The sequence below is a fragment of the Mobula birostris genome, chromosome 8 (genome assembly GCF_030028105.1).
Source record: "Mobula birostris isolate sMobBir1 chromosome 8, sMobBir1.hap1, whole genome shotgun sequence".
NCBI classification, from domain to species: Eukaryota; Metazoa; Chordata; class Chondrichthyes; order Myliobatiformes; family Myliobatidae; genus Mobula; species Mobula birostris.
Window position 1 is genome coordinate 111,009,546 of NC_092377.1, and position 13,714 is coordinate 111,023,259.

Below are 13,714 nucleotides of genomic sequence, written 5' to 3' on the forward strand. Positions count from 1 at the left end.
TCTTGCTCTTCTCAGCCCCTTCTTAAGCTCCTTTCTTGCTTCCTTATATTCCTCAATAGACCCGTCTGATCCTTGCTTCCTAAACCTCATGTATGCTGCCTTCTTCCACCTGACTAGATTTTCTACCTCACTTGTCACCCATGGTTCCTTCACCCTACCATTCCTTATCTTTCTCACCGGGACAAATTTATCCCTCACATCTCGCAAGAGATCTCTAAACATCAACCACGAGTCCATAGTACATTTCCCTGCAAAAACATCATCCCAGTTCACACCTGCAAGTTCTAGCCTTATCGCCTCATAATTTGCCTTTCCCCAATGAAAAATTTTCCTGTCCTCTCTGATTCTATCCTTTTCCATGATAATGCTAAAGGCCAGGGAGCGGTGGTCACTGTCCCCCAGATGCTCACCCACTGAGAGATCTGTGACCTGACCCGGTTCATTCTGATCTTGGGAATGGGACAGCTTGAAAGAACTAGAGAAAACCTATTACCTTATAGATGCTGATTGAGCTTGTTCATGATATTCTCTCAGAGTTAGTGTTCACTAGATTTGAAAGTATTTGGCATCTAATGGTCAGTATTGTGGAATGTGTGCGTGATACTAAGGTTACAGTCCATTTGGATGCAGCATAGTATATGTCTCATGAAAGGAAAAACTTGCAGTTTTTTTATACTATCTCTTCGGACTTTGATTTTGCACTTCAACATGACCTCAAACAAGTTTTAAGAGAATTTCTGACTACCCAGCACACCTTAAATAATTTGAGAACTATTCTTTCCTGTTTTTGGTATAGTGGCCAAAAATCAGATTTTGAGTATTACGTGAATTTTTAGTCAAAGAATTCAACAGGCATATTGTTGCTACCACTAGGGGGTGCAAAAGTCAGTTTCTTGAGTGAATTTCTTGAAATGACCTGCTTAAGTAGGACTAGTGGCATTTCTTTAAGCATGCCAGCCATTTGCTTTTGATACCTGTAGCTACACAAGCACAACATTCACTGCAATTGCAAACGTTTACTGTTAAAACCAAACTACTATTTCCCGGAGGCTTTTCAGAATTGACACTATTTCTTCTGAGTTTATATTTCTTTAAAAAAAACGTGAACTACCATTATAATTCTCACTAACTTGGTTACATTTTTTCATTGCATACTGTGCACATAGGATGCGTGTTATTTGACATGATCAGAATTTCATTCAATCAGTGTGCATTTAAAATGACAATTAGCACTTTTTTGTAAATGTTCCTTTTCTCCATGCCATTTTTTTTTGTAAGTTTGGGTACCTTTTGAGGGCAGTCAATATAAATGGCATCTCTTTCATGACTGCTACATTTAATACACTTGCTGCCTGGACTGCAGTGTTACATCTTCTCTCCCATGTATATTGATTTCCTAACTAAACTATTTCAGTGCACTATATTAGTTGTTAAAGATAGTTGAGCTTATTGAAATGGTAAAAGTAACTTGCTGATAGCATGAGAATATGTGGATTGCCATTATACATTCAGTGGCCACTTTATTAGGTACACCTGTATACCTGCTTAGTAAATATCAACCAGCTAATCAAATGGTAGCAATTCAGTTCATAAGAGTGCAAGCATGGTCAAGAGGTTCAGTTGTTCAGATCAAACCTCAGTGGGGAAGAAATATGAACTAAATGATTGACCGTGGAATTGGTGCCAGATGGGGTGGTTTAATTATCTCAGAAACTGCTGATCTGGGATTTTCACATACAACAGTTTCTAGAATTGTTAATGAGGCCAGACTGGTTCAAGGTGGTGGGCAAGAAGGCAAAAGTAACTCAGACAACTGTGATGTGCAGAAGAGTATTTTCTGAATGCACAAGATGTTGAACCTTGAAATGAATGGGCTACAGTAGCAGAATACCATGAACCTAGGTTCAGTGGCCACTTTATTAGGCACAGGAAGTATCTAATAAAGTGGCCATCAAGTAAATTTGGCCAGTCTGGTTAATGGTGACCTCTGAACTCCATATGAGTTCCTTCAGGTTCCTGTTGAAGAGTGTTAGAATGTTGACAGTGCAGGTTTTTGGATAAGATATTAAACTAAGGCCTTATTTGTCCTTTCTACATATAAGGCGCCTTGCTATTTTTAAAAGTTTATTGAGCTATATGTGTCCCTCAGTTGCCATCATTAATAAGCAATCAGGCATTATTGCATTTTAATTTACGGGTGCTGCCAGGACTCATGGCACATTCAATTTATGCTAATCTGAACTCGGGGAACAATTTCAATGCAGACCTTTTCTCCTCCTTCATCTAATAACATAAAATCTTTCTCATTTAAATTTATACTTGAAGTTTTCCTAGCTTTCCCCCAATGTACTTTAATAGTTCTTTGCTCTCACCTCATACAAAATCTAGGTCTTTATTTTCCCCTAATGAGTATATTGTTGATAACTTGTATTTATAGAATTTGTAGACACTTGCTTTTATCCCATGGCTTATACAAAATTAGATGCAGTTTCTGATGTACTGAGGTAAGCATCAAGCAAAATTTGAAGTCTTTTGTGATTGCTTGGTTTCTTATATGCTGTACCCAATCTGTTCCAAAGGACCGAGTTATTTCACTGTGGCAGCATGAGCTAATCCAAAGACTGGATGGTGTCGTTTGGTCAGTTTTGCAGTAGTGACATATTCTTACACTTGCAGATAGTATTTGTAACGCTTACAAACTGTATGTATTTGTTAGTTTGGATGAAGTGTTACTGAGTGAAATGGAAACAAATTTTGGACAGGTGAAAGCTTTTAATGGTCTACTCACATCCTCATTTTCCTCATCTTGTGTTTGGCTAGTAATTGTGAATATTTACAACGATGTGAAAGGCAGTTCGTGAGAACAGTACACAGAACAACAAGAAAAATGAAGGTGGAGAAAGCAAATAAATGCAGTTCATTGTAATCTGGTCAATCTTTTTTGATTTTTTTTTCATGATTTCATTGCTTATAAGCCATTGAATTTAGTAAACCAAATCTCTAACAAAGACTGTTTATTTAAAATGTAGAAAACTTGTGTAATCCCACTTATCTATGTAGTCTGTTACTTCTCAATCTTGTTGTGGTTTGTCTAGAGTGAGTTCCAATCTACTTTAATTAGAAAAATGTCACAATAGAGAATTAAATTTGACGAATGTTTCTAAATCTCACTGGCTATCATTTATAGGCAAGGGTCCAGAAGTGTCCAGGAAACTACGTTTGGTATTGATGGAGACATTCACAGTGGTATAGGATTACCTATAAGCAAGGTATTTTAACTTTTTTGTTTTTGAAATTAAAATTAATGTTTAATGATTGAATTGTAGTGAAAATGAATAATGAACAGATTATTAAAAGAAAATTGGTCATGAAAATTTTCTGAACAATACATAGGAAACAAAGTAGGTATAAAAACCTCGCGTGTTTGCTGAGTATTAAATAATGAATGATTTGGTGTGTAACTGTGGAATTCCATGGTGTTCAATATTCCTACAGCCGTTTGTTAACAAAACTTTATCAGAATCAGATTTAAAATTAACCAATGTTCTATTTTGCCTTTTGTAAAAATCCTTCAAGTTTCCATATCCCGTTGCATACTCCTGTAAGGTCTAGCTTTGACTCTTGCTATAAACCCTAGATTTCCAACAGCAGAAATTCTTTCCATTCACTAAACCTATTACTTAAAACATTGAAAGCAGTGATTTAATCACTCACTCATCTACATAATAGGAAACCAACACCAGGAATGTAAGGTTGTTCCTCGTACTCCTGGAATTCAAGTATCAATCCCAGTAAAATCCTGAAGCACTAAGTCCTCTGGCTTGAATACGTTCCTTCATCTGTAATGTCTTGAAGTGTTTTGAAGATTCTTGGTATTTCATCTCCAAGGTTTTCAACTTTTCAACCCCTTTCATTCTAATTCTGTAATGAAACGCTAATACTTGTTTGCCTTTTTGATATTTCATGAATTTATTCAACTTTTTAATGAATTATGTATAAAGTCCTAAGTGTACTTTTGAATTGATTCAGCCTATTCTGTACCATGAGCAACTTTAGCCAATGACTTCCCTTGAAGGATATAATCAAATATCTTCTGCAAGTTCATTTTATTTCACATTTGCTGTCATCCCTGCTTTAGAGCTGAACAAACTTTTGTCTTCATGTTGATGAGGTCACTCATAGCCACTTCTGATGCTTCCAACAGGATGCCACCAAAGTGCTCTGCATTTTCATTTTTTTTGTTGTCTTGTTACCATTGCAATATCTTTAAACCATTTGGTAAATTATTTTTTGCCTTGTGTCCTATTAGAGATCTTGTTCTCTTTTTGCCTCTATACTATTTATACTTCTGAAAAGTTAAAACATTAAAATCTCTCCAGATGCTGTTTTACTTGCTGAATATTTCTAGCATTTTCTGTTTTCTACTTGTGATTATGAGCATGTTCAGTGTTTTATTTTTGACACTTGATTCCAGTAGTCAATTTATTACGGATTTTGATCTGATATTGAGTGCAGTAGCCTGGTGATTGATTGTTTTAAATACTGTTATGCTTTTTCAATACCAGTTTTCTAACAGAACTCCAAGATGGTATCCAAAAGATAGCATTCAACAGTGCAACACTCACACAAGAGTGCTTGAGAACTATAGACTGAATGCACTGTGCAAGTGACCAAATCCAATACTGTCCAGGTAGACACAAAGTACTGTAAAGCAAATCTCTGGCACAAAAGTCGAGCTTTGAAGAAGCTGAGAAAATGTTTTTTTTATATTAAGCCTTTGGAAGCTTCTAAGATAAAAGAGACACACACAAAATGCTGGAGGAACTCAGCAGGCCAAGCAGCATCTGTGGAAAAGAGTACAGGCGATGTTTCAGGCTGAGACCCTTCAGCAGAACTGGAGGAAAAGAAGATGAGGAGTAGATTTAAAAGGTGGAGGGAGGGGAGGAAAAAACATAAGGTGATAGATGAAACTGGCAGCGGTGAAGAAAGGAGCTGGGAGGTTGGTTGATTAAAAAAGATAGTGCTGGAGAAAGGGGAAATCTAATCGAGGACAGACGGCCATGGAAGAGAGAAAAGTGGGGAGAAACACCAGAGGGAGGCTATGGGCAGGCATGGAGATGAGGTGAGAGAGGGAAAAGGGGATGGGGAATGGTGGAGGGGAGGGGAGGTATTAACAGAAGTACACCTCCGCGTGCAGCACATGATTCTCTGCAACTTCTGCCATCTCCAACAGGATCCCACCTCCAAGCAGATCTTTCCCTCCCCTCCACTTTCTGTTTTCTGCAGGGATCGCTCCATTCGCCCCTCCCCTCTGATCTCCCTCATGGCACTTATCCTTGCAGGTGGGACAAGTGCTACACCTGCCCTTACACCACCTTCCTCACTACCACTTAGGGCCCCAAATGGTCCTTCCATGTGAGGCGACACTTCATCTGTGTACTGTGTCTGATGCTCCAGTTGTGGCCTCATGTATATCGGTGAGACCCCAGCGTGGATTGGTAGACCACTTTGCAGAGCACCTATGCCTTGTCCTCCAGAAAAAGCAGGATCTCCCAGTGGCCACCCATTTTAGTTCCACTATCCATTCCCATTCCAATATGTCTATCCATGGCTTTCTCTACTATCACAATGAGGCCACATAAAGGTTAGAGGAATAATACCTTTTATTCTGTCTGGGTAGCCTCCAACATAATGGCGTGAACATTGATATCTTGAACTTCTGTTAGTGCCCCCTCTCCCACTTCACCATTCCCCATCCCCTTGTTCCCCCTCCCACCTTATCTCCTTGCCTGCCCATCACCTCCCTCTAGTGCTCTTCCACCCACCCCCGCTATCTTTCTTACATGGTCTTCTGCCTGTTAGATTTCCCCCTTCTCCAGCCCTGTACCTCTTTCACCAATCAATTTCCCCCTGCTCTGTACTTCACCCCTCCTCCTCCCGGTTTCACCGATCACCTTGTTTTACTTTCTACCCTCCCCCCGCCTTTTAACTCTACTCCTCATCTTTTTTTTCTTCAGTCAGAAGGGTCTCAGCCCGAAATATCGCCTGTACTCTTTCCGTAGATGCTACCTGGCCTGTGAGTTTCTCCATTTTGTGTGTGTTGTTTGGATGTCCGGCATCTGCAGATTTCATCTTGTTTGTGATATGATAAAGGAGGAGTAGATTTGGAATTCTTTGTGATTCTTGAGAACAGAGCAACAGAACCAAGTTTTTTTTTAATGGGGTGTTGTCAGAAACATCCTTGGAATGCATACTGAAAGCTACAGCCCCCAAATCGTTGAGAAAAAGCCAGGGGAATGGGTGGGAAGGGAATTTAAAATATTTTTGGAATTTGCAGCTAATTTTGTGTTAATTTCTGATCTTACAAGATCCTGATAGCTGCCCTTAGTCAAGTTTCGTATAACCGCAACTGAATTTTCAGTACACACTTCCTCAGTTTATTTTAGCATAAGTCTTCAGTGTGTCCCATTAAGGATATTTTGAGAATAATACTCTTGAAAGCTTTCCTTCCTTCTTCAACAGGTTTTAATTGAGTGAATTAAATTTTCCATTGTGTTGTATTGAATTGAATGTTCACAATGAATACAAATATGTTAAAGAAGTTATTAAAATTATATGGTTGGAATGCTATAAACCATTCTTGGCTATTAAACTGTAGCATCCTTTGCAGGGGATTTTTTTGAAGTGATTTAGTGATTCAGTATGTTAACATACCCTTCCAACCCAATGAGGCCACACCACCCAATTGTAGCCATGTGACCAATTAATCTACTTGCTCGTATCCCTTTGGAATGTGAGAGGAAATTGAAGCAGCTTAAGGAAACCCATGCAAAAGCTCCTTATGGACAGCTGTAATCGTGTTATATTAACAATATCATGCCACCTCCTAAATAACAAGCATGTGGGAGGGAGCAAATAGATTTTCAAATTATTTGATTAAAGGATCATATAACTAAAAAGAATAAATGAGGAATTCCATTCAAGTTGTGCATTTGGAAAGAATACATTGAGAGACAAGGTGCACTGTTTTTAATTATACAACAATAAATTTATTCACAAAGTTGTAATCGCAACCCATAATTGTAAAAGTAAGTCTTTAGGATCAAAGGTTGTGTAACACTAATTGATAATTTTATTTCAGTTGTACCAATCCACACCATCCTAACTATAGATTGATCTGATTTTTCTGAGTAGGGCTGTCTCACTGCCCTCCCATTTGCCATCATGTGATTTACTAGCCCAGATAGTCCTGGAGCTGCTCAGTATGCCAGGATGTTAAGCAATGCAGCTGTCATGGGAGCAGTTCAAAGCAACCACCTTTGCTGCCTGTCATTGTTTTCACTATCTCTACATATCCTTGAAGTACTTAAAACACAAAAATCAACTAAAACTTTGAATACAAAAACATTCCAACTAAATTGTGCACTAATGAATTAAAATAGACATCTTGTCTTGCTATTTCTTCCCCATAGCCCTTCAACCTTTCAGTATGCGGGCTTGTGAATTATGCACCAAGTCTTGCCTGACACATGATCTAAGAGCGGTTGCTGAGTGTAAAAATTGGAGACTTATTTCATTTTCTTGTTTCGTCAGCAGACAATGTATAGAGCATAGCTAAGATATTTTCACAGGACAGTAAGTTGGTTTGGCCTTTCATTGGTGTCTGGTAACCTCCTATAACATGTGCAGTCATGTCAAAGCATCTTTAGTGTCAACTTGTTGGTGAGATGGTGTGGTATTCTTTAGTCTTGGACTGCATTTTGTTTATCAAATTGTGCATACAATACCTCAAGTTGTTACCCAACCTATTCTTTTAAAAATCAGACGTTTTGTGGGCCTCACCATTATTTCAGGACATTCTACTTGCCTCACAGGTGTGAGGTGTTGCATTTTGGAATGTCAAATGTAAGAGGAAAGCATACAGTTAAAATGGCAGGGCATTTAGGAGAGTTAATGTAGAGGGATTTTGGGATACAAGTACATAGCAGCCTGAAAGTGGAAACATACTGTAGATAGCATCATAAAGGTGGTTTATGCCATGCTTGCCTTTACTACTCAGGACATTGAGTATAGAAGTTGGTGTGTCATGTTGCAGCCAGATAAAATTTTGGTTAAGCCATTATTGAAATATTGTGGTCAGTTCTGAGTTCCACGTTATAGTAAGGATGTGGAGGCTTTGGAGAGGATGCAAAAGAGATTATCAGGATGTAGTCTGATTGGAGTATATTAGCTATATGGAGAAGTTGGACAAACTAAGATTGCTTTCTTGAATGCATTGAAGGCAGTGGGGTGACATGATTAAAAAATATGTAAAATTCTGAGAAATACTTTTCCTCAGGGTGGAAATGTCAAATACTAGACGAGATGGGTTTAAGATGAGAGACGAAAAATTTAAAGGAAATTTGCAGAGCAGTTTTTTTTTAAGAGTAGTTGGTACATGGAAGGGCCCACCAGAGATCATATCTGTCAGTGGTGATGGCAGATACGATAGCAATGTTTTAGAGGCATTAGACAGGCACATGGCAGGCAGGGAATAGCGGACTATAGACCATGTGCAGGAAGATAGGATTAGTTTAAATAGACATTGTGGTGGGTAGTCCTGTGCTGTACTGTTCTATGTATGTTTTATAACATGATCCTTTCAAAGATTTTGGAATATATAGAGTACTGCATTCTTGCAGTTTTCTAGCCTGCACATTTCTTCAAACCCTTACACTGTGAATGTTTTGTTTTCCTTAGAGTACAGAAAGATTGGACACTGATACCTCTACTTCAAATGATCGCAATAGGGTGAAACCAATAATCAGAGTGGAGCAGCAAGACTGCTACAAACAGGAGATGAGGCAAGGCTCAATCTTTATAATCATTCAGATTTCTACTTTGCTGCATTTTAAAATCTTGCTGAATCTTGGTGGACGTATTCAATATCTTGTCACTAGAACATTGTTTATACTAGCACAAATAATTCTACAAGTTTCTACTCAATATGGAGATAATTTAAATTCTGCCAAGCAGCAAAATCTAATTGAAATAACTCCAGCAGTTCGAATTTAAAGTTATGTTAATTGTTCTGATTGTGTTCTGGTTAGGTTAATTGTTCTGATTGTGGTCTCCTCTTTTGTGGTCTACTCAATGCCTGCTAAAGAATTTCTTTAGGCTGAAAGATGACTGACAAAAGTTTTGTTTGCTCTGAGTTAGTTAATGAGGCCAATGTAGGAACTGCACGTTTTTGGGACAACACCAATTTAGAAATGGGACAGGTGAGGAATTTCCATGGTTGCTTGCTCCTTATACTACTTAGGTTCCTGATGAATGGATTGAGGTTTACAACACCAGCCCAGATGCTCCTCTTCCACTTTGTACAGTCATGGGCCAGACATTCCCAGGACCGACATTTCTCGAAGCTTGGAATGTACAATTGAATCTTTTCCTCTTTCCAATTTGTTATGCAATGACAGAGCTCAAGATAGTGTATCTGATTGGGTATATGAATGCTGCAATCTAGCTGACATAACCAAGGAGCCAGGGCCTCGTTGCTGAGTAATGCTAGCATGAGAGAATACTGATATTCCTGACCTGAGGAATTTGGAGGAGCTTGGAAAGGGAACATTGGTGGTATTTTTTTAAATTATCTTTTTATTTGCATAGTATCAGTGTCTTGAAGTTATTGCTATGGATCCTTCAGGCCTCAGAAGCACATAGAAGGTCAGGAATCATTCTTGCCCTGCAAACCCTGAGTTTTGTGCCAGGTCTAATCATCAGGTACTATTTTTCTCAGTTGACTGAAGTCTGTGCTGGAAGCATTGGTGAGTTTCATTATAGATGTCTTCCTAGGATATGGAAACTGGTTCACATTTTGCTGTGAATCTTAATGCTGGAGGGCAGTGAGGACAGAATAGTAGAGGTCATTAGTCTTGTCACTGTTGAATGTAATGTTCATTCTCTTGTGTTTCAGTGGAAGGGTTTTCTTTGTGTTAGTACTTATTTATGTTCTGCAGCTTAACATCTGCGATTCATGTATCTTTAGTTCTGGAGTCCAAATGCCGTAGGTCCTTGGACAAAATAACTACTTCTGCAGATATTTGACAGCAGATTGCTGGCCTAAAGAACAGATGGTGGTGGGGGGGGGGGGGGGGGAATAACACAGGCTAGCCAGCAACTAATAATCCTATAATATGCACAGGTTCTTCTGCAGTGCTGTAGATGTGTGAGGCTCAAACACGTGAGGCACTATCCCATTGAATCAAGAGCAGACAAGGCCATAGTGTAGGATTTTGTGAATGAAACATGTGAGAGTAGTTTCATGTGCTTAGCAAAATCCGCAGTCCTTTAATTCTATTATGAACATAACAAAAGTAGTTGCCTTACACTGATGTCATTACGTCAGCATCTCTAAAAGTGAACATAACTCAATGACGGTGTTAGTGAATTAAGTCGAATAATTTCGGGACTTTCCGGCAGGGGACTCATGGAGTGAGCTGCTTTTGGGCGTTGCTCCGTACCCGCATGTAACCACTCTTACCTACCTTACCTATACCTACACTAAATGATCTATATTTCTGAACTACGACTTTTACTTATTGAAAATGAATACCTGGGCACGAGAAGTTAAAGAAGGGAAAGGTTCCGCCGGGAACGAGAAAAAAAATGGTGATCCTGGAACTTTGAAGGAAACTCCGGTAACAATGGAACTAATGAAGAAACTTTTAGAAGATACAGTTAATCGAAGACTCACCGCAATTGAAGAAGCGTTGAATTTGAGGAAAGAAGAATCAAGAACACTCAGATGTGAAATCGACCAACATCAAGTCAGAATTTTGGAATTAGATGAAGATGGCCGTAAAAGAGGAAAAAGAATTGAAGCGCTTGAAAAAAGTTTAACTTTGGTAACTTAGCAATTGGAACGCTATCAAGCTAAGACTATCGATCTTGAAAATCGTACCCGACGGCAGAACTTGCGAATAATTGGTTTTCCTGAGGATGTTGAGAAGGGAGATCCTACCAAATACTTTTCTAAATTGCTAATGGATGTGCTTGGCTCTGATATATTGGAAGAACCCTCGATATTAGATCGTGCTCATTGTTCATTCCATTTTAATCCGGAGAAATCGGCCAAACCGGGACCGATCATTATTCGGTTTCATTATGTCCATGAGAAGAAACAAGTTATCCGAGCTGCTTGGAAGAAAGGTATGATCGAATTTCAAGATTTCAAGTTCAGAATTATTGAAGACTACGGCCCAGATGTACTGAAAAAACAGGTGGCTTTTAAACCTCAGATGGCAGAACTTTATCGTCGGGGTTATAAAATAGCACTACTGTTTCCAGCCCATCTGAGAGTGGTTATGTCGGATAACTCGCGTAGCCTGTTTAAAAATACGATGGAAGCCCAAAGTTTTCTCGATGATCTGCCTCCCTTTATGGAGGATTAATCAATGTATCATTTGGTTTTTTCTCTCGTCTCTGATTGTTTAGTTCAAGGTTTTGTTTTCTCAATCTGGCAGTGTAGGTTCGTTTTATATAGTTAAACGATATTAGGCTTTTCTATTAGTGATCCTGTATATCTTACTCTTAATACCTTTTGGTAGTTATTTAGTTATAAGTTTAATGCTTATTTTCTTTTTGAAATGTTACTGAAGTATTATATTTTAAAATGGGGGATTGTTTTCTTCTTCTCCCCAGAATCCTTGCTTTTTGTTACATCATTTCCAATCATTTATATTTGAAAAATTAAAATAGTAATATGATCTAACATTTGATGTTCTTTGAAATATGAGTAGCAAGGAACTATTTGATGCTTTTAATCGCTTTAAGATTTTCTTTACTGTTGTAGCTAGTTTTTATTTTTTTCCATAAGGGTGGTGTCTTTTTTTTGATAAACATATTTCTGTTGGGTCGCCCTCCGGAAAGATGGGGTTAGGTTTAGTCTTAGATTTAGCATTGGCCACTGTCTGGCTTTTTTCTGGGGTTTTGTGGGAGGTGGGTGGTATTTTTCCTTTTATTCCTTTTTCATTTTTTCTTTTTAAACGGGCTGACCAGAAACTACCAAAATGTCTGAAATGTCGTAACTTCCGGTTCCTCTTTGGACCTTTTTTCCTCTTCCGGGGTCATGAGTCTGTACTCTGATTAACCCTTTACATACTTTATACTCGAGCTCATTATGATGGATAAGACTATCAATTTAGTTTCTTGGAATACAAATGGTTTAAACCACCCAATTAACGGAAGAAAATTTTAAAGTATTCCATAGGATGAATGCTCATATTATTTTTGTACAAGAAACTCATGTCCGGAAAGAGGATAATCAATGTTTCTTTAGATTCTGGAAGGACCAACAGTATCATGCGAATTCACAAACTAAAGTAAAAGGCGTTTCTATATTTACAGATTCGTCAATTTCATTTATGCACTATGAGACGATTTCAGATTCTAATGGCAGATTTTTGTTGATTACTGGCTTGATATTTAACAAAAAAGTTGCTATGCTCACTGCTTATGCCCCAAATGTTGACTGTCTTGATTTTTTTTTAAGAATCTCCTCACATCACTTCCCAACTTAAATGACTATATGCTGATTATGGGTGGTGATTTTAATTGTTGTTTAAGTTCTTTGCTAGATAGATCCAAGGTTAATCAAGCACTTCCGAATAAATCGGCTACCCTTATTAACTCTTTTATGACCGACTCTGGAATCTCAGAAATTTGGAGATTCTTACATCTGAATGTCAAAGAATTCTCTTTTTTTTTCTCCACATGTACATCAGCACTATTCAAGAATTGACTATTTTCTTATTGACTCTCGATTAATTCCTTTTGTTACGGGTTGCGAATATGATTCTATTGCTGTTTCTGACCATGCACCATTGAAATTATTTATTAACTTAAGGGATATATCTACTAATCCTAGACAATGGAGATTTAATATCACTTTGCTTCAAGATTCAGATTTTGTTAGGTTTATTGACGAACAGATTAAGTTTTTCTTTACAACGAATTCCACGGATGATATTTCCAGTGGGATCCTCTGGGATACTTTTAAAGCATATTGTTACGTACCCCATAACTGGGTTGCCAAACCAGCAGAAATGGATCACTCAGTTGGAGTCTGGATTACTGGAACTAAGAAAGTTTTATTAAAGAAACAAGCAATACAGTACTCTAATCAAAAGGATAATAAATGCAACAGTTCAGCAATGATAAACACACATGTACACAGAATTAGGATAACAGGATCAATCAAGCTCTATCGTCGTCTAGGGGTAACTGACCAGTTTCAAAGTGATGCAAAGTTCAGTTCAATTGAGTTCAGTTCAGTTCACAGTAATCACTGCCGTGGCGATGGACAGTGGGGAGAAGGAGAGAGAGCAAAAGCGAATGAATATTCAAACGGCTTCCACACAGACCTTCGATATTCTTCGCAGTCAGCTTTCAGGCGAGCCCTTTGTAATGTCTTCTGAGGTCACCGACTGTGACCCCTCCGTTTCCAGATACGACCTTTCCTCAGCGGTGAACCCGGCACCCAGGCAAGGGCGGACACACACCAGGTTCCCGCCGATCGTATCTTTCCACCCTGTACGTCTCTGGCTTGGTCCCGCGACCAGCCCTCCAAAGACTCCCACCGACTTGTGGGAGGCGCACCGCTTCCAGGGTCTCGTTACCTCGTGGTGTCGTGTGTGTCCTGCCTTAGCGAACCTGTCCCTTTTTATCCCCCTGC

At 38.7% G+C, this 13,714-nt stretch overlaps 1 protein-coding gene across 4 annotated transcripts in view; it reads left to right on the forward strand.

Annotated features, from left to right (window-relative positions):
- afdna (afadin, adherens junction formation factor a) overlaps nucleotides 1-13,714 on the forward strand; it is a 203,092-nt gene that overhangs the window by 86,153 nt on the left and 103,225 nt on the right. For all 4 annotated transcript variants that reach the window (XM_072265966.1, XM_072265967.1, XM_072265968.1 and 1 more), the window contains exons 11-12: nucleotides 3,188-3,269; nucleotides 8,740-8,843. In XM_072265966.1, the coding sequence (XP_072122067.1) occupies nucleotides 3,188-3,269; nucleotides 8,740-8,843 (186 nt within the window). The remainder of the gene's footprint in view (nucleotides 1-3,187; nucleotides 3,270-8,739; nucleotides 8,844-13,714) is intronic.